Here is a 25064-nt window from a genome sequence, read left to right on the forward strand (position 1 = left end):
ACAGCCAGAGGCGGCGGCCTCTACCAATGGCCGGCCGTGGCGCCGGCCCACCCCCCGCGCCCTCCGGCTCGCCTGCCGTAGCCGCCGCGGCCTCAGGAATCACAGCGCCGCTTCCCGAAGAGGGCACGGGGCGCGGCGGGGGCGGGGCGGGGCGGGGCGGGGCGCAGCGATAGGGGGCGGGGAAGGGGCGTGGCGCAGTGATAGGGGGCGGGGCGGGGAGCAGAGATAGGGGCGGGGAAGGGGCGGTGAGCGGCTGGGTTGCAGGTGCTGCGGGACATGGGAGGGGAAGGCGTTGAGGGAAAAGAGGGAGAGAAGCTACCGGAAGGAGGCGCGACGCTGAGGAGGTAAGGATCGGGGCGCAGCGGAGAAGGAGCCCTCCCAGGGAGCAGCCCCCCTTCGAAAGGAGCCCCTGGCCGACGCCTGGGGTCGCAGGCAGTGCCCGCCATGGGCCGAGAGCCGGGGACCCCCGCGGGGCGCGCCTGCCCACCCAGCGGCCGGGCCGAGGGACGGGCTCCCTTGGACAGCCCTGCGGGGAGCGAGTCGGGACACTGCATGCAGGGAGCAAGCGGGAAGCGAGTGCGCCCTGCACAGAACCGGAGGATCCTACGGTTGGCGAAGACCTGCGGCATTGGTCCTTTGGGGCGGGAGCCCAGGTGTGGCCCCCCAGAGAGGAGAGGGGCCCTGGAGGCCGGGCGCCTGCACCTCCCAGAGGTTGCAGCCCGAGGGGGAGGGGAGGAGAGCGGTAGGCACGGTGCCCGGAGGGGCTGTGGCTGTACAGTGAGAAGGGCTTTGACCCCAAGACGCCCCCCCACAGGAATGACTTTCCGACCAAGGGGCTCCCCTCCAGGGGAGAGGACCCCTGATCCACAAAGGCTTATGGGCACCTCCTGCGTAGGGTGGGGCAGGCTGGCAGTGGCAGGGTCCCGATCTCCAGAGCCTCACCGCCTAGAGGGAGGGAGGTGAGCAAGCAGAGGGGCACAGAGGATGGGGGCCGGGGTTGCGGGGGCCAGCATCCGAGGACAGCTATCCCACCCGCAGGACAGAGTGGATTGGCCTCAGAGAGAGCCACCTGGGTTAGGTGATGCAGGTAGTGATGGACCCTCCAGAGCCTGCTTAGGGCTGCACGCTGTTCTGGCCCACAAGCCGCATCTCCACCTTCTCTCAGGGCCCTCTCATTTGTCCCAAAGCGCCAGGTAAATGGAAACCCAGCATCACCACAAAAAGCATTGTCCCCAAGAGGATGGCAGCGTCCCCTCTTCAGGGGAAAGACTGCATAGAAACATGTCTCCAGCCTTGAGGTTGTGATTCCCTGTTAACAAAGGCCCTCTTCCATGGGAGCCAGACCATGAGCCAGCCTCCACGCAGGGCAGGCTGCGATGGCAGGGCTCCAGGCTGTCAGGTGCTGGGGTCCACAGCCTTCTAAGATGACCCAATGACCCCTCCGGTGTTCACACCCTTGTGTAGTCCTCTCCCCCTGAGTGTGGGCTACCTGGTGGCCGGCTTCTACTCAACCTAAGAAAGCAAAGGGGATGGGATGGACCTCTGTTACCTTCTTGGCTCGCACATATTCGTGAAGCAAGCTGCCATGTTGCAGAGGCCCACATGGCCAACAGCCAGTGAGCATCAGAGGCTCTCAACCCAACAGCCACAAAGAACTGAATCCTGCCTACACCACACGAGCTTGGCAGCGGATCCCTCCTCAATCCAGCTTCAGGTGAGAGGCAGCTGGTACTTGATTGCAGGCTTTCAAGAAACCCAGAAGTGGAGGGCCCAGTTAAGCTGTGCCTAGATTCCTGGCCCACAGCAACTGGGAGATCCTAACTGTGTGTTGGTAAGCCCGGTGTGATTGGTTACACAGCAGTGGGTAAGTATTAGTTCTCTAGGGCTGCAATAACAAAGAACCACAGACCTGGGGGCTTAAGTGACAGAAGCTGATTCTCTCACTTCTGCAGACTGGAAGCCCGAGATAAGGTCTCAGCAGGGTTGTTTCTCCTGAGGCTCTCCCCTTGGGTTGTAGATGGCTGTCTTCTCCCACTGTCCTCGTATGGTCATCCCTCTGTGTGTGTCTGTCCTAATCTCACCCTCTTCTTATAAGCACACCAGCCATTGGATCAGGGCACACCCTAATGACCTCATTTTACTTTAATTGCCTCAAGGACCCCATCTCCAAATATAGTCACATTCTGAGGTGACACTTCAGCATATGAATTGGGGGCACTCAATTCAGCCCATAACAATAAGCAGTAAATTGTCTCCTAATAGCCACTCTGATCTTCTTTAGTAATAGGACCTCAGTTTTTTTCTGAGTACTTTTCCACTTAGTTAAAATAGTTCATTCCCCATCCTTCCTTTTAGCTGGCTGTAGCCATGTGTTTAAATAAGTTCTGGCTGATGAGATGGAAGCAGAAACGATGTGTGTTCTAGAAAGTCTCCTTATAAAGGAAGAGATACACCTATCTTCTTCCTGCTGCCTGGAATGGGGATGTGTAGGTTGGCACTTGAGCAGTTATTTTGGGTCATGAGGATGCAAGCCACATTCTGGGATAATGGAGCTGGAAGAAGGCAAGGCCCAGATGACTGAGTGGAGCTGCCATTCCAGCCTGACTTGCCCATCCCTGGATTTCTCACAGATGGAAATCTGTGAGAGAGAAATATAATTCTAAAGCCTTAGAAATGGGCACAGTCCCTGAACAGCAAAGACACTTCCAGTGACTTACCCTAGGAAGATAATCGTGTGTGTGAGGATGGTCATTCATCACAGCAACACTGAGGACAAAAAAATGGGAACAATGTAAATGCTGGACAGAAGGAGATGGCTACGTGAATCATGATGCATCCACATGACAGAGAACTGTGCAGTCATTTGAAGAGCAGTTGTGACATGGGAACAGGTGTGCAGTGCGTTAGCAATTGCACTACTGTGTATAGTGTGATCCCCCCTCTTTTATTTTAAGGAGAGAAAACCACACACACATAGAAAAGGGACCTGTCACCAGCTCTGTAACAGTGACTCTCTCTGGGCACAGGGGATTTATATCTTAATCTGTGTGCTTTTCTGTAGTTTTCAGATCTTCAGCAATGAACATGCACTATTCGGGGGGAAAGATGTAAAAGGATAAGTTTGGGTGAGGAGCTGAAAATGAAAGCTGAGCACCACATTTGTGACTGGCCCTGCCCAGGAAGAGAGGAAGATAGTTAAAGCAGCCCGACACGCCTCCCCCACCCCCACAAATGAGGGACACTCCAGCTAGGGGGCTGGCACCTGCCCTGAATCCAAAACCAGGTGGGAGTCGATGGCGGGTGAGGCTTGGGCAGGAAAAAGAAGAGAATTCGAAGCGGAGCCAGAGGAATGAGATGAGTAGGCAGGTAGCTCCTGAGGCAATTTGGTGGGCCCCTGCCAGTCCCTGCTGAGGGTTCCTCCCAATTTAGAGGGTATTATTGCCATATATTTGAGTTCTACATAAATACACACACATATTGCAAAAGACAGTAATTGTTGTTTTGAATGGTCAACATTTGTTTAAGTTGACTCCTAAATTTATCATTTTTATTACTCTTCATTCTTTCCTACATTTCTGATTTCCCATCTGGGATCATTTTCTTCTGCCTGGAAGACACTCTTTAGAATTTCTCTTACTGGATCTTCTATTGCTGAAATCTCTCAGTTTCAGTTTATCTAAAACTGTCTTTATTTTACCTTCATTCTTATGGATTTTCGGTTGGGTGTAGAATTCTAGGCTGGCAGATACTTTCTGTCAGCAGAGTGAAGATCTGGACATCGCTGTCTTCCGCTTTTCATTCTTGCTGTTGGGAAGTCAGTTGTTGATTTAATGGTTGCTCATTTGAGGGGCTGGCCCCGTGGCCGAGTGGTTAAGTTCGCGTGCTCCGCTGCAGGCGGCCCAGTGTTTCGTTAGTTCGAATCCTGGGCACGGACATGGCACTGCTCATCAAACCACGCTGAGGCAGCATCCCACATGCCACAACTAGAAGGACCCACAACGAAGAAGATACAACTATGTACCGGGGGGCTTTGGGGAGAAAAAGGAAAAAATAAAATCTTTAATGGTTGCTCATTTGAAGGCGGTAGTCTTTTCCCCGCCTCTGGCTGCTTGTAAGATTTCCCCGTGCCCTTGGCTCCCTGTAGTTTAACTGTGTCGTGCCTGAGTGTGTAGGAAGAAACCAGTCAACTTGTTACAGGATGACCCTGGGGATCCTGTTCAGTGATCTAGCAGGAGGCTGCGCAGCAGGAAGAGCTCAAAAGGCTGGCCGATAGCAGTTCTGGAAGTTGTGGATGAAGCTCCCCTGGTGAAAGGTGTCTAGGATGAGGACGTTCTTTTCACCAGCAAAGCCACTCCCCACAGACTGAAATCTGCCATTGCTGCATGCTTGGCCAGGAGCTCCCTGTTCCCTTCCAGTCCCCCCTATAAATACACAGAATGACAGGGAGCAAGGTCCCTCTCCTGGGTACTGCCTGTGGTGCAACCAGCTGGGCCTGGAGCTAACACAACTCTCCATGGGATGACGAGAGCTTGGGAGACAGGCGCTGCTTCTGAGGACCCTCTGCCTCTAAGTTTCTCGTTAACTCCGGTTTCTGCCTGTACCGTGAGTTGTTTGTGGTGTCCTGGCTTGATTTAACAGTAGGATTTCTTTTCATTTAATCTGCTTGGGATTAGTTGGGTTTTGAATCTGTGGATTGGTGGCTTTCATGTTTGGAAACCTCTCAGTCATTCTCTCACAACATTGCTGCTCTCCCTTCCTCTCTCTTCCTCTTCTCTCTTCCTGGTGCTCCATGTAAATGTAGAGTAGATATTCTCATATCCTATCTTCCATTTTCCTTTTTTTTTGGCATCTTGGTGCTTTATTCTGGATAGTTTCATCTGACTTATTTTACTGCTTCTCTGTTTGGCTGATTCCACTGTTGTTAAACTTCCTATTTAAGCATTAAGTCCTAAAATTTTGTAGTTTTCAGTCCTAGAATTTATACTTAACTCTTTCTAAAGTATGCTGTGTCACTTTTTATATTTTGTAGTTCCTGGCCAAAATTTTCAAGCTTTGCAAATTTTCTCCTTGAGCATAATAAGCATTGTTGTTTGAGTCAGTTTTTCATATATTTCCATTATCTATCCAGTGGGAGAGCTATGTTCTTTCCTGAGCAAAAACTTTAAAGCTCAGTTGTTTCCTTATTAGAAGATCAGGACTGGAAAAGCTCCTTCCTGTTTAAAATGGTGACGTGCAGCGCTGTTTGGCCCTCAAAGTGACAGGCATGACATACATCAAGCGGAAGCACAGCCCCCCCACCACACAGCGCAGGCTCTACCCTGGGCTCATCTTCCGAAAGAGAAGGGAAAGAAATGTGATGGAAAACAATAAGCATTTGTTCTAACGATAAAGAGCAGTGTCTAAGAATTTCACTAGGGTCACTTAAGAGGGACAACACAGCAAAGCAGAAGAGAAAGGGGCCAGAACCTGCCTGAGCAGAGGGGCTCTGAGATGGGCTGAATTCAAAGTCAGGGCATCAGAGAAGGAAAGTTTGAGACTTCAGAGAATGAGCCAAAGGGAAAACTTTGTCACTCCACATGCTTCACTTTACAGATGATAAAGCACAGACCCAGGAAGAGAGATGTTTGACTCCAGGTGACATTTAATTACACGCCGTGCCCAGAATCCACAAAGCCCTGGCTGTAAGGCTCCAGGGTGAGGTGTGTACAATTTATAAAAATAGTAGACTCATGATTCAGTAAGTGAGTAAAGGGTAAAGGGAGTACTAACCAGGATTGGTAAGGACACACGGAAACAAAGACTTCCGTTAACTGCCAGTTCTAACAAATGCGTATGACTTTTCTGAAGAGTAGTTTGGCAAGGTCTGTGAAAAGATTTAAGTATGTGACCCATTTAGCATATACTTACGGAGCCTTACTCTAAGGACAGTATTAGATAAGCATTCAAACATGGAGATACAAAGATGTTAATTAAAGCAATAATAATATAAAAAAGATGAAACAGCATAAGTGTTCAACAATAGGGAATTGGTAGAAACAGTATTTTTAAACGTTGGAATAGGGGCTGACCTGGTGGTGTAGTAGTTAAATGCACACGTTCCGCTTCGGCGGCCCAGGGTTCGCCGGTTCAGATCCCGGGTGCGGACATGGCACCGCTTGGCACGCCATGCTGTGGTAGGCGTCCCACGTATAAATTAGAGGAAGATGGGCACGGATGTGAGCTCAGGGCCAGTTTTCCTCAGTGAAAAGAGGAGAAGAGGATTGGCAGCAGTTAGCGCAGGGCTAATCTTCCTCAAAAAAAAAAAAAGTTGGAATAATGCCAAAAGGCCATTAAAAATGACATGCTCAGGAGGACGTGGAGAAATTTGAACCTTTGTGCACTGCTGGTAGAAATGTGAAATGGTGCCGCCGCTGTGGAAAATGGTGTGGCAGTTCCTCAAAATATTAAAAATAGAATTACCATGTTTATTGTTGTTGTTAGTGCCATCAGGTGGATTCTGACTCCTAGTGACCCTGTGTACAGCAGAGCAGAACCCTGCCCAGTCTTTTTGCACCATCCTGCCACCTTCCAGTGCCATATCAGACAATGCTCTGCTGCTAGTCATAGGGTTTTCATGGCCAATTGTTTTGGACGTGGGTGGCCAGGTCCTTCTTCCTATTCTGTCTTAGCCTAGAAGCTCTGCAGAAACTTCTTCACCACGGTGACCCTGCTGGTATTTGAGATACTGGTAGCATAGCTTTCAGCATCACAGCAACATGCAGCAGCCACGGTATGACAACAGATGGATGGTGTGGCTCCCTGACTGGGAAGTGAAACCAGGCCACGGCTGTGAGAGCACCAAATCTTAGTCAACAGACCACCAGGGCTGGCTTGTATTACCATATGACCCAGCAATTCCACTTCTGGGTATACACCCAAAAGAATTGAAAGCAGGGTCTCAGTGAGATATCGTGCACCCATGTTCATAGCAGCATTAATCACGATAGCTAAAACGTGGAAGCAACCCAAGTGCCCCTCAGTGGATGAATGGATAAGCAAAATGTGGTCCATCCATACAATAACATATTATTCGGTCTTGAAGGAAATTCTGCAATATGCTACAACATGGATGAACCTTAAGGACATTATGCTAAGTGAAATAAGCCAGTTACAAAAGGACAAATGCTGTATGAGGCCATTTATATGAGGTCCCTAAACTAGTCACATCCATAGAGACAGAAAGTAGAATGGTGGTTGCCAGGGGCTGAGGGTGGGGGTGGGAGTGATGCAGAGTTACTGTTTCATGGCGATAGGGTGTCAGTTTTATAAGATGCAAAGTTATGGGGATGGATGGTGGTGACAGCTGCTCAACACTGTGAATCTATGTAATGCCACTGAACTGTACGTGTAAAAATGGTTAAGATGGGAAATTTTATGTTTATTTTATCACAAAAAAAAGAAAGAAAAAGAAATACCTAGTTTCTAGTGAAACTGTTCACCAAAAGAAAAACCTAGTTTTTGGTGAAACTTTAACAGGGAACTGTTACTCATTTTTGGCGAGAGGGGAAAATTGTGAAAAATTTTCAGAAGGGCAATTTGTTCATATAGGCGTATAATACACATTCTTTAAAAATGTTCATACATCTTTTTTAGTGCATAATTGTGCTTTATTTGGGGAAAAAAGCAAGTAATTTTTATAACGTGATGTTTATTTTTATGTTAAGAATACATAAACATGGTCAACACAAAAAGTCAAACACAGTGCTTATAAAGAAAGCCGCATTCCTCTGCCTCATTTCTGCCCATCCCAGTGGGACTGCTTTCCAGACATAACCACTTTTGACCGTTCTAGCTTTTCTTGTAACATTTTCATCAACTGTTCATACACTTTTCCCAGGGCATCCCCTGCTGAGGATCTGCCCTAGAAATATTATCAGGTATGTGCACAGAGATGGAGGTGCAGAGATGTCCATCCCATTGATATTTATAACAAGAAAACCAGAAGCAACATTTGTTTGGATTGTTTGAATAAATGATGGCCTAAATGTGCGATAAAAGAGTAAGTAGCCAGATATATTTAAATAACATGGCAAGAAATAACTATAAATTATATAAATATGTAATAAAATATAGGGATTATCATTGGACAGTGGCTGATATTAAAGATGAATTTTTCATTGTATACTCTTTTTAATTTTAAAATTCTCTTTAATATTTGCTTATTTTTTTTTTTTGAGGAAGATTAGCCCTGAGCTAACATCTGCCGCCAATCCTCCTCTTTTTTTTTTTTTTGCTGAGACATACTGGCCCTGAGCTAACATCCGTGCCCATCTTCCTCTACTTTATATGTGGGATGCCTGCCACAGCATGGCTTAACAAGTGGTGCGTCCACGTCTGCACCCAGGATCCAAACCAGCGAACCCAGGGCCACCGAAGCGGAATGTGCAAACTTAACCACTGCACCACTAGGCTGGCCCCTATATGCTTGCATATAATCAGAAAGAAAAAAATATGTTCAATATGTTAATTTACCAAATAGTCTGTAAAAATCCTTTCTGAGATTTGTTGTCTCAGTCAAGGCTTTCTCAGTTGGGCATGGAGACAACCCAGATAGCTTAAGAAAAAGAAAAAACAAGAAAAAAGAAAACAGGACTCTGTTGGTTCCTACAGCTGTGCCCTAGGGGTGCGAATGACCCCTCAGGCTCTGGCCCTCCCTGCATCCATCTGGCTTCCTCCTCACACTTGGCTCTGCAGGCAGGTGGTATCTGCATGCCCAGCCTCCACACCCTGTGACTGGCCGAGGGAAATCTGGTCCTCAGCCCAGCCTGGCCCTCGCCAGCCCTACCAGATAATCTACAGCAGAAGGCAGGAGGGTCCCCCAGAAGGGATGGGAGGTAAACACGTGCACCCCACCCCGAGTGTCTACACTGATGGAGAAGAATGTCTGGAGGACTCAGGATATAAACAGATGGTAGCAATAAAGGTGATTTTTATTTTCTTTACATTTTCCTGTATTTTTTATGATGAGCACATTTTCCCACCATTGGTAACACATTTACTGAGGAGGTATCATGGACCAAACACTCTGCTTTTAAATCTTTTATGGAAACCGCACTTTCCTCTCAGTCTCCTCATGAGGCAGGAACTCCTGCCATCCCAATTCTAGAGACGATTCTAGAGATGAGGATGAGGCAGAGCAGAGGTGCCAGGGTCTCATTGCGGCTGCCAACCCTAGAAAGCCCCAATCAGAAGAAAAGCAAAGCTATTTTGATCCCCCTAAAACAAAGGCCCCAGACCCCAAGATAACATCCCCATTCCCTCACCCCAGTACAAAGAAGGCTCTGGAAGGACTTCTTGTCAACTTACTGGACGTCACCCTGGGAGGTATTTTCCTCTGGAACACTGGTCTCGCTGCTATCATTTCATAAACACCCTGCTGCAAACCACACCTCAGGAAGCACCTTTTGGGCTCAGTGACTACTAGGGCAGAGCCATCTGCTTGGGGACACACTGATGTCAAACCTGAAGTGAGTTCGCTCACCTGCTGTGCAGCAAGCCAATCTCTGGCACCAGGTGTAGTGGAAGAAAGCAGGAATTATATTATTGCACAGCACTGAGCAAGGAAAAAAGGCAGCTAACGGTGAAATCCAAAACTCCCCAAAAAGCTAAAAGTAAGGGTTTTTATTTGGAGTTTTAGGGAGGGGCAGGGGAGCATATGGCCTTGCTGGTCAGAGTCTTTCCACCAGCCTGTTTGGCCTTGAGACTACTTGCAGAGAGGAGGAGATAGCGAGTCCAGGTGCTTGTCCTTGGCTGTCTGTCTCCATGGCAAATAGTGGATTCTGGAGCCAGGAAGCCAGCGAGTAAGCAGGGGATGAGTATTTGGTTTTAACCCCATATATGCTGGGTTTAATGTAGGGAAACTGATACCAGGGCCAGTATCAACACTGCCCACAGGAAAGCAACACCGAGCCTAGCCCTCGTGGGGAGATCTCAGCACTGCCCTGGCACGTTCTCCACAGTATATGACAGTGTCCTGGCATCCAGACCAAGTCCTTACTGTTTGGTTGAAGTCACTGAAGGCCGGCCCTGGCTTCTCACACACCAGGGAGCAAGAAGGTCCTAGCAAGCTAAAGGACACCTACAGTGGGGGCATCTGCCAGTGGTGGTTCCCGCCTCTCCCCTCAACCAGCGTTCACCTTATCAAACACCACTGCTCCTGACCGAGAAGACCCTGCTGGAGGCCACGTCTGCATGGGGACTCAGGGGAAAGCCCAAATCTGCCTCTCGGGCCCACTCTCCAGTCACCCAGCTGTAGGCCATCACCGACTGAGAGGTGTCCTCCAGCACATCCAGCTCTGGGAGCCTCTGCGCTCGCAGTTCCTTCCCTCTCGCATTTCCTTCCCCCGTCTTCTCAGTGGAGAAATCTTGGTGCCCTCCCCAGGCAGAATCCATGGCGCCCCTCCTTGGTCTTTATTACTTGTCCATGCACTTCCTGTGGTAGCCCCTCACTTGTGGGTCCAAGTGTCCCTCCCCAGGTAACAAAACCCACAGGTCCACCTCAGGCTAGGGGCTCCACCTCCCTCTCTTGGTAGCAATGGCTGAAGGAAAGAGTTAACTTTGGAACTCAGGCATTCCATAACCTTTCTTGAAAGCTCCTGAACCCCTAAGGGCCAGCCAGAGCCTTGAAGGGTAGGCTCCTCACCCACAACATAAGCCCAGGTTTTCTTGGGCTCAGCCTTTCACCTTTGACTCAGTCACCTGATGCCAATTCTAAGAACATGAGGCTCATGCACAATCCCTGAGCATCCCAGGCCCCTGTAATAGAAATCCTCCCAACACACTTCAGAGTTGGGGTGTGCAGCCCCTGACAGCCAAGCCCTGACCTCAAGGTCCTGGAAACACCCTCTTTCCGAGGGTAGATCGGAGTGCCCAGGCAAAAATTTAGCCACATGCAGCGGTTAAGTTTGCATGTTCCACTTCAGCGGCCCGGGGTTTGCTGATCCGTATCCCCGGTGTGGACATGGCACCGCTTGGCAAAAGCCATGCTGTGGCAGGCGTCCCACGTATAAAGTAGAGGAAGATGGGCACAGATGTTAGCTCAGGGCCAGTCTTCCTCAGCAAAAAGAGGAGGATTGGCAGTAGTTAGCTCAGGGCTAATCTTCCTCAAAAAAAAAAAACAACAAAAAAACTTAGCCACAAAGCCATGCACACAGGAAGACGCATGCCTCAGGAAGGTGGAATCTATAAGTAAGGCATGGTAGACATCAACATGAGTGTAAACAGGCAAAGACTTTCTAACCCCGTGGCCCTGGGGAAAGGGTGCCTGACCTGCTCCCCCCACCTCCACCCCCACAGAGCACTGGAGGACACTCCCAGGTGAGGAACAGGACGCTTGGCTCCGGACACTGTTGGGCTGATGCCCAAGCCTGCTCTCCTCCCCTCTCCATGGGTACACATGGAGCTCGAGTGCCCGCTGCAAGGTGTGGATTTCTGGGCATCACAGTCGTCCTCAAGTGGCTTTTTCTTCAATCCAGCTTTAGTGAAAAGACAATCTAGGTATTAACATGGAAAAATCTGCAAACTCAAAAGGCACGTTTTAAGATGTGTCACGTTATTTATTGCAATTCACAGACAGGATGAAACTGCAAGCTCACGCTCCTTGGCACTGGGGTCCTGCTTTGTGCAATGAGTGGTCACAGTCTCGTGGGGAGCTCTTCCTTCTCACTGGGGCTAGCGTTAATGCACCCCTGCAACATACAACACAATGGTTGGGTCAGTCACTTTTCTAATGCAAGCTACCTTACCTTTCCTGAAGTGCACACGACAGTTTAAAAACTTTGGGGGGTGCTGGGGCCGGCCCAGTGGGGTAGTGCTTAAGTTCGCACACTCTGCTTCAGTGGCCCAGGGTTCACAGGTTTGGATCCCCGGCACAGACCTAGCACAGCTCATCAAGCCACATTGTGGTGGCATCCAACATAAAATAGGGGAGGATTGGCACAGATGTTAGCTCAGCAACAATCTTCCTCACATATACACCAAACAACTTTGGGGGGTGCTAACTTTAAGGTGGCCAAAACCCTTAAATATTTTTCTCTTATTTTCTTCACAGTGTGGAGGATGCTCAATTCACACACATAGAAAATATCTCAGATTTGCTCTGCTTCCCACACTTCCTCTTGCACACCCAAATAATGTACCCCATCCAGAGTAGAGTGCATCAAGGCAGTGAGGCTCTCTGGCTCTTGCCCTAAGCAGTGCCGTGGCAAGGAGCAGCTTCACCCTGCACGATCGTATTCCATCTGCTGTAGGTTTCCCTGAATGGCTCCACCTCCTCGGTTGGAACTGAGTAAGGAGCATTTCCAAGCAGGACCGACTGGCACTGAGAGACAGGCTGTCTGGGAGAGCGACTGGGTAATTCATGCCTAACCCCTAGTTCTCAGAGGAAATGTCGTCACGGTAAATGCACTCTGAGAACTGTTTACCACCTAAGGCTTGTTTTTTTATATGAAAAAAGATGGATTAGAATGTTAGTGGACAACCTCTGAATAAAGTCCTTGAGAATGGACAGGGTACAAAAGCAGGATAATCCCCTGGTCCAAGGAGAAAAACTTCACTTGGAAAAAAAAAAATTTCTAAATTTAATGCTACTATAGAAAAGTCTCTCCAAACCACTCTTCCATTTTCAAAAGAGAATCGGCTTTCCCTGTGAAAGTGGGCCAATGAGATGACAGCTGTAAGAATCAGAACATGTAATATAGAAATTTAAATAATAAATGTTGTTCTACAAGACACTGAGTTCTGAGCCTAGCTTGGAATGCTCTGTCATTGACAGAGGGATCTGTCACTGAGTGTCGGTAAGCCATGCCTTCTTTCTGAATCAGAACAGAGTCTTCACACCAACAGCAAACGTCACAGTGAGGATTCTTCTGGCTGGGCTCAAATAGCACCATATGGCTGGCTCAAACTATGTGCAATGTCTTATATAAGTTGCATTGAAAAAAGAAAAGAAAGTTTTTACCTTGCTGAAATATTTCTTGTAACATAACACATTGAAAAAAGAAAAGAACAAACCATCTTTACACCCTCACCCCTCTTACAAGGAGTCTGTAGAAGAAGCCTCTCTTTGATTTAGGAAGTGCTTGACGTGTTTTCTCTCTTCGATCTAATGCCATATTTTCCCCATTCTCACTTTCGTTGATGTCCTTGAAGCATTCTGATTCGATCATCTGCATCCACAGAAGAGAAGGACGGAGAGTGGTGGGGAGACACCAAGACGTCAGCCAGCCGTCTCCCACCTGGCACCCGTGCTCAGCGCTCTGGGGCCATTCCAGTTCCCGCCCTCGATTCCTACTTTCCCGGCTTCCTGACCTCTTCTTGGGGGAAGTGAAGTAACTTGGCCTCCTCTTTCGAGCATACCCACAAAACAGTTAACTACCGTGGGTGCGATGGTGTCAGCCAGCACTGCTTAGGGAGCAGAACCCAGGGTGGGCAAGCCCCCCTCAGACTCCACCTCTGTGAAGGGACCAGTGGCAGTGGCCATGCAAAATGTCACTTCCAAACACACTCACACACACACACGTGCGCGTGTGCAAATCTGTGTGTATGTAAAATAGCTAAAACAATATTTTAAAGAAGAAACTGTTTATTATGCACACTACACATAGTTCTTTTTTTTGTCATTGTTCTAGCTAGTATAAACCCGCTATGCTGGAAAGGGCAGTACCTCATTCTGCCAGGGGATGGAGACACACCCCGTAACAAACTGACTGTAGAAGGTGTCATCTGTGGTGTCCAAGTAGACTCCTTTCACCGTGGAGAACTGGTCAATATCCAGGACGTCCTTACAATAAATTGCACGCGGCTGTGCGTCAACAACAAAGAGGCATCGATCGTGAGATGACAGGACGCTTTCTTCGTTTCCTTAATTACTAAGAATACAATGCATGTGAATCAATGCACGAACACCCCTACTGTTCCTGTTCTTTGCTGAGTTCCTCATTTGCAGCATTTTCTAATCCTTCCTCCAGGGAACTTTCAGAGTCACAGACCCCGTGGACACTGGCCCACAGAGGCTCCCACCCTTCTCTCCTGCAGTGGAAGATGGACTACAGTCAGGAGCCAGGGATCAAGAAGGGAGAGGATGGGTGATCTTGCTGGAACGCTGTGGAGAAGGCTGGCGACCATCGGCTGTGGACTCTCACCCCTGCTTCCAGCCCTCAGCTTCCTTCACGGTAAGCACCCTGCATAAAGTCTAAGTGAAAAATGGCAGGCCCCGCTTCTCGCTGTCCTGTCAGAACTCATCTAGTGGTCTCCAGCTGAGGGGGGCATCACAGGCAGCAAATGCCTGAGCCCTCCCGCTCCACTCTGTGGGTTAGCAGACCCCCTACTCTGGGACAGGAGCCCAGGCCTGCAGCACCCACCCTGGCACTGGTGTCCTCAGGTGCAAGAAGTCAGGCAAGCAGGCAGAGCATGTCCAGGCCCAGGTCGCTGCCCTCTCCAGGGTGGCGGCCTGCACTTCTGGGAATAAGGACCAAAAGGCACAGGAGTCTGCAGCTCCAGGCCAGGCCATGCTAATGCAAGAGGCACCCTGCAGTTCTGAGAAATGTTCTACCTGCGTGCCTGAACTTGCACACGACAATGAGTGTGATAATCAAAGAAGTCATGTCTGTAGGTCACTGGTCAGAACTTCTCTGAAAGTGGTGGTCATTCATTCAGTCAATTACCACAAGGTGGGGAAATGGAAGCCAACTGGCAGGCCCTGCCCTCAGGAGACAGTGCAGGGGAAGGCTGGCAAGTATTGAGCCCAGGCTGAAGGGGCTTCCCAACTCAAAGGAAACTGCCTGACCTGTTACCATCAGATCTACTGTCAGCTGGCCCCCGTGGGGTCCTCTGCTTAATTTCAGCAGAACACCCAGAGCAGCCCCAGAGCCTCTGCCTGGCAGGCTCTGCCCCACGCTTCTCAGTACGCACCTGATGTCATATCTCCCTCCCCAGAGAGACTGTCTTTGGCCTCTCTTCCCTGCTCCAGACCCCAAGCAGCCCCCAGGGCCTGGCAGAAAGAAGGCTCTTGAGACCAGATGGCCCATCTGCAGTCCCGACCATGTACTATCGCTGTCCAGTGTTTTCTGCATCTTGTAATTTGTTTCACTGCCTATTGCTGAGGCCGGAGCGAGCCCCACAGCAACACAGACTTTGTTTTCTCGCTCTCCCTGTGGCCCTAAGACCTGGAGCTGTGTCTGGCAGGTAGTAGGCATTCAATAAATATGCAGTGTGTGAACTAATTCAGAGGAAGAAGTTACTACTATAACATATATAAATATAAAATAAACATAAGTCCTGAATTATACAACTAAAAAATTTTAATTGTACATCCTACTCCCATGATACCCTGCAGACTTATCTTATCTTCACATTTCTATAACCTGCCTGTGGCAGATTGTTAAGGGTAGAGTCCAGACCGTTGCGTTCATACATTTATGCTTTCATCAACAGGAACTGATGTCTGCTGGGGTTCCCACCAAGCACCGACACGTGCCGGGCCGTGTGCTAAGCACCTGGGGACATGACCTCATTTGAGGGCCACAACATGCTCACAGGGAGGCTCAAGGGACCGCTCCAGGGCCCTCAGCGTGGAGCCAGGACCTGGTGAGTCACAGGGTGGGGAAGTGCCTCCCCGACTAAAGAAGCACATGCCAGCACTGACATCAGAAAGGGGCCCTGGTAGCACAAAGGGCCCCACACGGCACACCGAGGAGATCGTGAGCTGGTGCTGAGGTTTCTGGGCAGGGCAGTGACACGGGCTTGGTTCCACCAGCGGTGATGGCCCACACCAGACACCAGGCTTTGGAAGCCTGAGGGCTGCTAGGAAGGCCTGTGAGAAGGGGTGTGGTGAGCGGTCTGGGGGCTAAGTGGGGAGCAGGGGAGGGAGGAAGAACCAAACGGAGAGGCACCACAAGGCAGAAGCCACACCCAGGCTGCACCAGGCGATTCTGTATCTGCTTGAAAACCCTGTTACGTGGACCCACTTTCTTGGACCCCTCCTGCTCTTCTGGCAGCATACTCACATCAGGACAGAAAGGAGGGTCTAACATGTTTGCTTCCAGCCTCTTGAAGTTAATGTTCTTGAACACAGGGTGTCCCTTTACTCCAGCTGCCCCATCGCCCTTACAGCCCAGGCGTTGGTTGGGGTTCTTGGTGAGTAACTGGGTAAGAGGCAAAAATGGAGTCAATTTAAGCTCCTATGCCAAAAAAGAAAACTCAGAAACTCTCCATGATGATAACCGAAGAATGAGGAGTGGCAAAGAACACCTCCATCTAAATAAAAAAAGGCACTGAAATTTCAAAGCATCAACCAAACCTCATTAATTCAGATTTTACTAATCTACAATGTGATGCTTCAAAAAGGAGTTGAAACTAAAGTTTTGCCTTTGAGATACTATTTCACTGCTAAGTTATAATTAGAAACCATTTAATGCATTCATTAAATCACCAAGGACCTCAGATGAGGCAAAAATTTAGCAAGCTTAGTTCTAGAAATTGTATATCCTTAAAATTAATAGAAAGTATCTCTTTCAAAAGTATTTCTTTCTTATACATTTATAATTGTCAAATTCAAATAAGCCTTCCTCCACAATTATTATCAATCAAAAAGGTTTGGCTGTGCTCAAAGCCACACAGGAAAGTTCTGGGCCTGTAAAATATAGCCCAGACCAGGGGCTGGGAGGTGCAGCCACGGGCCACATCTCACCAGCTGCCTATTTTGTAAATAAGGTTTCCTGGGAACACAGCCGGGCCCAATGGTTCAGCTGTCTGTGGCCCCCCTTGCACTACAACGGTGGAATTGAAGAGCTGCGAAAGAGATCTGCAAAGCCTAAGAAATATTCACATCTGGCCCCTCACAGAAGAGTTTGCTGACCCCCGGCCTAGACTCACAGCCAGCACCCGTGGCTTTTCTGAATATAAATCAAAGTCCCAGGCGAAGACCAGAACACATTCTGGTTTCAGCTTCTCTGCGCCGCCCCTACAGCCTCACCGTCTGAGCTCCAGCAGTAGTGCACACTCACTTCTTTCGCTTCCTCAAAGTGCGGTGCCATGCCTGCCCCAGGGCCTGTGCACATGCTATGCCCTCTGTCTAGAAAACTTTGCCTGGCTGACTCCTACTAAACCCCTCAGGTTCCACCTTCCTGTCTCAGAGCATCCTCGACTTGTCCCTTAGGATACCCGTCACCACTAATGAGAGTACATCCCTCAGATAATTGCTTAGTGCCAGTCTGTCCTGCAGGACTTGAAGCTTCCGAAGGCAGGGGCTGTGGGAACGCCTGCTGTATCCCCAGCCCGTAGCCAGAACAGGGGCTCAATAAGATCTGCTCAATGCAGTTACTCTTTGCATGCTTTGTTTATTGAAAACATATCTGAAAATTAAGTGTAATGCCAAATACAATTCCGACACCTCAGGGACTCCATGACTCCATCATCCAGCCTGTGCCAGCACACACTGTCCAACGGCCTGACCGGGCAGCACAGGGCAGAGGAAAATCTTGGATCCGTGGTCAGAAAGCCTGGGCTCAGATTCGCCCGCTGCCATTGACTATGGGACGTCATGAAAATCAAAGTCTTAATTTTTCAACTATGAGGCTATGAGAACATCTTAGAAATCCATCGTGAGGATTGGATGAGATAGTGTGTCAAAGAACTCTGAAAATTACAAAAAGGCACCCAAACGTCAGCTGTCACTATGACCTCCCGTTTGGCTTACTGTAAAAACCCGATTTTTTCTCTTTCCTTCCCTTCCTCTCTCTGTCCTACACAAGCCCAAAACTCTGATCTTAAATCCAGCTCGGGCCACTCACTGGGCACACGAGCACAGAGTACTGGGAGCAGGTGCCAGGCAAAGGAACAGGCGGAGAGGGCGTGGAGCCCTGCAGAATCTGTAGGCCCCCTTCAAGTGCTCTGGGCACTGGGGCCCAGCCCACCGTCCCTGTCCCCGTAGGTGTTCACTGTGCCTGTTGCCCTGCTGCTCAAATCAACTTTGCATCTTGAGATGCCCTTCCTCCAATCCCTGTTTGCTGGAATTTAACCCACTCTTTAAGAACTCATCGTTCCTCCTCTTAGTAATTACTGAGGATTTTTGTGTTACTAAACACTTTACACGCCTTCTTTCATTTTATTGTCCCAGCACTCCTAAAAGGTAGAAGTTATTACCATCCACATTCTATAGACAAGAAACCTGAGGCCCAGAGAGGTAAGCTCGTCATGGGAAGCTGAGACTCGACCCTCAGCCCCAGCTCACAGCCAGTTCTCTGAGTCATAGCACTGGCCCTCACTCAGACACCACCTTCTTTTCCCAGCATCTCCAACGGAACGGCATTTCCTCACCCTGAGAACCGCTGAGCCCTTGTTTCTATCTCGTTTATGGCACTCACCAAATTCTGCTTTGCTATTATAGCTATTTTTATTTGTCTTAGGCCTAACATTAAACTGCGAGCTCCTGAGGGGTAGGCTCTATTTCTCTCTTCACATTTCGGCAGCCCAATGAGCTGTGTGTAGCAAGCGCTCAGTCAATATTTATCAACTGAACATGAACAGCAGCTTGGGCAGAATGATATGAAATATGGAGCAGCTGACTAAACACTGTCAGCTCCAAGCAGAACAAGGTGGCTGGAAGAAGGGCCAGCCTGAGCCCACTGCCCAATGACAGGCCACTAATGCATACTGCTTCTAATACAGACACAAGGAAAGGGAAACAACTCTCCTCCAGCCACACCAACTCCCATGGTTACTGACATCCTTCAGTGTGAGGCGTAACTGCTGGTGATTCCAACGCCCTCTTGGGGATGCAGTCCGCACCTCTCTGTGGCCTCTTCTCCAATGATCTGGTACTCTGTCCCTGCCCCTGCCACTGTCTCCCTGGGTCACAGCCTAGACTCTTCATGACCAGCAAGACCCACGTCTGCTGCATTTCAAGCAGCTTCCTCCCTGTGCGGCCCTAGTCTTTCTGGCTCTGGCAAGGAGGAGGCTGACTCCAACAAGCTGTGGCTCACACCTCCCTGTAATCCACTGACTCTGCCCTTGCCTCCTTCTCCTCTGTAGCCCACTGAGACTCCATGGCCCCATCATTCAGCCACTCCTCTGCACGCACCCCAACCCCGCTGCCTCGCCCCAGCTCCTTCACACTTGCTTAATGAAACCACAGTGCTGGCCGAGTCCAACTCCCTGACTGTTCCAAGCCTGCACTGTCCCGCCGAGCGGGGCAGGAGCACGACACACAATCAGGGCCACCATCTCCCTTTACATCCATGTAGGCCCCTGACACTGCCAAGGAATTACTCCCACATCCCTTCAGTCTCATCTCCTCCCTCATACCTCCAACAGCTCCCTCCTACTCTCATGCAGCTGATGACCGAAGAGGACAGAAGCCACAAGAGAACATTCACAAGCCCCACCTGCCCCACATCTCCTGTCCACACACTCCACTGGGCGCCAGGTCCTGTCCTCCCAGCCATCACTAGGCTTTGCCCCAGCTCTTCTTCCCTTCCCTGCAGCAGTGTGGACCTCCCCACACATCCACCACATCACAGATCCTGCAGGGTGCTACCTGCCCATCCATCTGGACTCTGACCACCTCTCATCCAGCTCTGCCACCACCCAGGTCTGAGCTCCCCCAACTGTCACCTAAATCTCTGCAAAGCCCCAGCTGGCCTCCCTCTGTCCTGTCCAGTCTCTTCCCAGCACCTGTCGATGGCAAGTCCCAGCACGTCACCCCCTCGGAACCCTGTGATGGCCTCCCAAGGTCAGTGGCACAGCCCCTTGCTTCCTGCCCTATTCTGTCCCCTCTTTGCCCCCTACTCCCGACCCCTCCACACTTCCCTGTCCTGCAGAGTCCACACATCTTTCTCATTTGTTTGGTTTCCTGTTGATTCCCGCCACCCCTGCAGTAGAATGAGAGCACTGGAGGGTGGGATTCTTGTCTGTTTTACTCAGGATCCCCAGTGCCGAGGACAGTGCCTGTCCCATAGAAGATGCTCAATAAATCCTTGCTGAATGAAAACGAAAGAAAAAAACATGCTTGGAAAGTGGTAAGTATTGGCTTAAGATAAGTAAGTGACAGCGAGAGCTTCTCTCATTCCCTTAGTGTCTGGGCCCTAGGGAGTAGAGAAACCGGCCCAGCCCCGAGGGCACATGGGGGCCAACCTGTGCCTCTGGGGCCTTGTGGGGTCCTTAATACATCAAGGAAGGTGGCAGGCACATGGCCAACCATCAAGTCAGGGTGTCTGTTATGACTAGAGTCTCTGGCAGCTAGTTAAAGCGAAGAGAAAAACCTCACTGTTTCAAATACATTGAAGCTTCTGCTTTCTGTTTAGTTTCATAGGAAATTGGGCAGTGAAGTGAGGCTCAGCTGTGTTCTGAAAGGACAGATCGTACCTTGGCACGCTATTCCCTTTCAGCAGCATCTTTTGAGAAAGCAAAGAACTCCAATCTGCTTAGCTCTGATCGATCAGAAACCAAATTACGTCACTTTCCAGATGTGTCTGGAACTTTTCCCTACTGTCCTGTCCGAATGGAGAGGAAGCCCCATTGGCATCCGCGTCAGGAGGCATCAGGAAGCGACCTCTCGATGCCTCTCCTGAGCCCAAGAGCTCGCTGCAGTGGCTGCTGAAGACCAGCAGGAGGCCGGCTGGGTTTTCCCAACTGCCAGTGAAAGTGACTAGAGCGAGTCAGAAGCGTAATTCCCAGCCTCCCGGGGCCCGACCCACCATCCTGCAGATGGACTTGGCGTCCTCCGAAAACTTCTCCGAATACTCTTCAGTATCCTTCGTCGCTCTTCGTTCTACCTCATCCCGTTTGACTTTCTCTTTGAATTTTCTGAATGGAGAATGTCCCTGAATCATTTCATATATCAGACAGCCAAGTCCCCACCAATCAGGACTAAATGTATAGTTTTCATTATTGATAACTTCAGGAGCTACACAACAAATACAGGAAATATAAATTAAGTTAAATTTGGGGTTTAAAATTTCTTGTAACTAATTCCAAATAACACATTATAAATTTAATGTTTGTTACAACATGGATGAACCCTGGAAACACGTTAAGCGAAAGAAGCCAGACACACAAGGCTAAAGAGTGTACGATTCTACATATAGGAAATAGGCAGGATAGACAAGTCCATGGAGACAGAAAGGAGGCTCGTGGCTGCAGGGCTGGGGTGGCAGGTGAGGAACAGGGAGTGACCGTTGATGGGAACACAGTTTCTTTTTTGAGGTGATGAAATTAGACAACGGTGATAGTTGCACAACTGCGAACAGACTGAAATCCACTGAACTGTACGCTTCAGATTGGGGGACTTTATGGTATGAGAATTGTATTTCAATAAAGCTCTTATTAGAAACAGTTTGTACTATTCACAGAGCATGAAATGAATCGCCACAGAGTAACTAACATGGGGAAAATGGTGCCCTAGGGAAGACCCCGCCTCCTGAAGAGGGTGTACCCTCCAAACATGCAGAGCCACGCCCATGGGCACCCTAAGGGTATTGGCCATCCATTCCCAACATAGTCAAGGCCCCCAGCAGCAGGTGACAGCAGACACAGTGGGCCATGGGGTGTACTGCAGAACTCTGCAGAGGCCCTCATTCACCCTCACATCAGAGGCCAGCCCTGGGTCCGGCTAGCGCTGTTGGGCCAGGAGCTGTGAGGTTATTCCTCGGGAGCTGACCCAAGCCCAGAGCCTCCCATTCACAGAGGCTTCAGCATAAGCAGGGAACAACGATTTCCCAAGGGATCTGCAAGGCCAGAGTGTACAGAGGGTGGCAGCGTGAGGGTGTGGAGACCTGCTGGCCTGTCCTGCCTGCCTGCACTCAGCTGCATGACTTCCGCAGGCTGCAGGCCCGTCTGTAAGAGGAGGGTGGACTGCAAGACTCCTGCAGTTTCCAACCCTGGCTGGGCACAAACTTCAACCCCCCGCCCCGCTTATCTACCTTAGACCTGATCCCCAGGTGCATTCGCATTTTCATTCCTCGCTGTTCTGAGGACTCGGACATCTAGAGAGAAAGCAAGGACCGCTGCAGTGGTCTTTTACGCACCCATGTAGCCAACTGTTCCAACTCTTCCTCGAGTTGTCTCCCCTTCTGGGATCTCCACGGCTAAACCAAGATCTGAAATCCGGATGTGTCCTGTGTGTGTTCAAACACATTACACAAATCACAGGGGGACGGGCTGACACTTTAACAACAATAAAAAATGGGGAAAAAACTCTAAAAACCATGGATGGAAATCATAGCAATTCATACTCATAAACATTTAAATCTCAGATTACATCTAACTTTTCCACAGTTGGTAAAATATTAGACAGTGCATTCAGTTCCACTAACAGCGAGAAATTAGATTGACATCTGGCTATTGGTCAGGAAGCCCTTTAACCGCAGACAACCATTTGATAAGACAGAAGCATTGCATTTATTATTTTATTTCTATATAACTACCAGATACATAAAAAAACTATAATGGATGCTACATCAACTACAAAACAGCAAATAAACACTGTCAGAATGCCAGCGTGCTTATATCCAGAGACAACAACAGACAAATAACATGAAGTTCTTCTCTGAACAAATGGTAACGGAGGCAGGAAATAGTAAATACAATTAAGGAACTTCACTTAAAAACTGTGTTATGCTAATGCCTTTACACAGGAAGGTTTAAATAGTTATTAAATTCCTTATGAAAATAACCAATTATAGAAAACATTCTTTTGAGAGTCTAGAAGGATAAACCCACCCCGGAGATGGACACCCTGTGCAACTTCTTCACCACTGTGTCCCCAGCTTCTAACACAGTACCTGGCATGCAGTAGGTGCTCAATAAATATTTATCAAAGAAACGAATGAATCAACAGTAGCTACTGTCTGAATACGAAACATACGCAACACGCCTTCAAGCACTGAAGTCATTTAAAACAGTCTACATCCTACTTCCGACGGGCCTCTGACAGCCTCCGCCACATTATGAATCGTGCTGTGTCCCGGTCGCACGTCCATGCCGGGGGAGGCAGGAGGGGCGGGGGTTAGTGCAGATTCTGGGGCCACACGGCCTGGTGTTGAGTCCCAGTCCTGCCATTTAGTACTATGGCTTGGTTTCCTTTGAAACAGAAAGAGTCTCTCAATAATGCAGCTTTTATGTGTTTTATGTTTAAGTAGAGTACTGGCATGTCGTGAAATTTTAAATATCTATGTCTTATTTTTCTTCTAAAAAGTAATGTTTTAAACTGAGAAATGAAAAGTAAAAATCACTGATAAACTGACAAAAATTGAAAGTTTGAGAGCACAGTCAGTTGGCGGGGCTGCGGGGAAGCAGGGGCTCTCACACAGTGCTGGTGGGAATACAAATCAGCACAGGGCCCTCGAGAAGAATCTGGCAACGTCTGGCAAAACTGCACGAGAACCTATCCTTTAGCCTAGCACTCCCACTTCTGGGAGTCATCCCAAGGATACACTAGAGAAACAAGAAATGACACGTGCACAAGGCTGTGCACTGCAGCACTAACTGAAACAGCGAAAGACGGGGACAGCCTGCGATCTACCTGGGGACTGGGAACAGCCTGCGATCTATCGGGGGGACTGGGCAAACCAAGCCAGTTTATCTGCAGGCAGCCAGACAAGGGAATGAAGAAGATCTCCATTTTGTGTTGTAGATTGATCTCTGTTATAGATTTAAAAAGCAAAGTGGAGAAAAATACTGTAATTATGTTAATGTCATTAGGAACTAATATTTTCAGTATGAAGAGAAAAAACACAAACGTGAAATGAAGAAGTTAAATGAGAATTGGAAATATCAATATGAATCCATGATGGATATTTTCTTCAAACAATCGATTTTTTCTCTGTCCACTGAAAAGGCTGAGGAAGAACGACCCACAGCATCAATGAGCACCATGGCGCCCACACTATGGTCTCATGATGTCGCTTTCCACACAGAGGACCAGGGCCCCTTGGAGAAATAGCTGATGCCAAGTCTCAGTCAGGACACGTGCAAGATAATCCCGGGATATCTGACCCCAGCATGAAACAAGGAAGTTCTTCAAGACGACTGATGTCCACTGGCCAAAGACAGGACAATCCCAACACTGAAAGGAAGAATGACTCCAGTGGATTAAAATACACCAAAGTGTAAAAACCCACAAGTTCATAATGATACCAAGATGGAGAAAAACAAAAGCCTCATTGGTCATCTTGGAGAATGATAGAGAACTAACACAATATTCTGAAAAGTGGGAAGAAAGGGAAGTATTCAAGTATTTTACCTGCTTTTCCTAAAGCAAAGTTCTTTTTTTGTACAAATAAGTGCAAAGGAAATGACAGAATTAGACTATCATCATTTTACAATCCCAGTGAAATGATCTACCTCAATATCAATCCTTAAGACATTAAGTGAGAGGCTGGAAGGAACTGAATAATAGATGGATCAGGCTGACAACATTCACAACCACTGCTCAATCTGAACACCACAAGAGATATTCAGCCATCATATGCCTCCTGGTGTAACGTAATAGGAAGTACACACAAAGTATGCACACCAACACTCAAACCTGGACCTATTCCAGCCTTCAGATCTATCCACAGGAAAAACACAGGAGACGGAATACATTAAACCCAGCCAAATCTAGAACATGGGAAAATCCACAGGACAAATGTCTGCATAGTCATCTGCTAGGCTGCCATAACAAAGTGCCACAGGCAGGGGGCCTTAAACAACAGAAATTTATTCTGTCATGGTCCTAGAGGCTGGAGGCCCAAGGTCAAGGTGTTGGAAGGGTTGGCCTCCCTCTTTGGCATGTAGATGATTACCCTCTCCCGGGGTCCTCACATCCACCTATGTCCTAATCTCCTCTTATAAGGACATCGGTCATATTGGATCAGGGCCCACCCCAATGACCTCATTTAACTCTACTGATATCTTTAAGGACCTTATCTCCTAATGCATAACATTCTGAGGTACTGGGGGTTAGGCCTCACATCAATTTTAGAGGGACACAACTTGGCCCATAACACCTCGTTTCACAAACAACCAAATGACAAAAAGAAGCAGGG

At 48.8% G+C, this 25064-nt stretch overlaps 1 protein-coding gene and 1 long non-coding RNA gene across 6 annotated transcripts in view; one reads left to right on the forward strand and one right to left on the reverse strand.

Annotated features, from left to right (window-relative positions):
- Positions 1-228: 228 nt before the first annotated feature.
- LOC106825836 (uncharacterized) lies at positions 229-20737 on the forward strand. 2 transcript variants are annotated; one of them, XR_011502388.1, is made up of 7 exons: positions 240-344; positions 13668-13870; positions 14007-14210; positions 15472-15624; positions 19697-19768; positions 19960-20054; positions 20340-20737. It is a non-coding gene; the product is annotated as an uncharacterized lncRNA (long non-coding RNA). The 2 variants fall into 2 exon arrangements; XR_011502389.1 differs by lacking the exon at positions 13668-13870 and having other exon boundaries at positions 229-344.
- The window catches only part of GRK4 (G protein-coupled receptor kinase 4), a 134320-nt gene continuing 120815 nt past the window's right edge, over positions 11560-25064 (reverse strand). For 3 of the 4 annotated variants that reach the window (XM_014832835.3, XM_044767940.2, XM_070506362.1), the window contains 6 exons: positions 22062-22151; positions 20733-20941; positions 16044-16181; positions 13703-13840; positions 13068-13205; positions 11560-11726 (listed from right to left, as the gene is read on the reverse strand). In XM_014832835.3, coding sequence (XP_014688321.3) covers positions 11673-11726; positions 13068-13205; positions 13703-13840; positions 16044-16181; positions 20733-20941; positions 22062-22151 — 767 coding nt within the window. In that variant the 3' untranslated portion in view covers positions 11560-11672. The remainder of the gene's footprint in view (positions 11727-13067; positions 13206-13702; positions 13841-16043; positions 16182-20732; positions 20942-22061; positions 22152-25064) is intronic. The other variant, XM_014832837.3, reaches the window with a different exon arrangement.

Source organism: Equus asinus, chromosome 3 (assembly GCF_041296235.1).
Source record: "Equus asinus isolate D_3611 breed Donkey chromosome 3, EquAss-T2T_v2, whole genome shotgun sequence".
In the NCBI taxonomy this organism is placed as follows: Eukaryota; Metazoa; Chordata; class Mammalia; order Perissodactyla; family Equidae; genus Equus; species Equus asinus.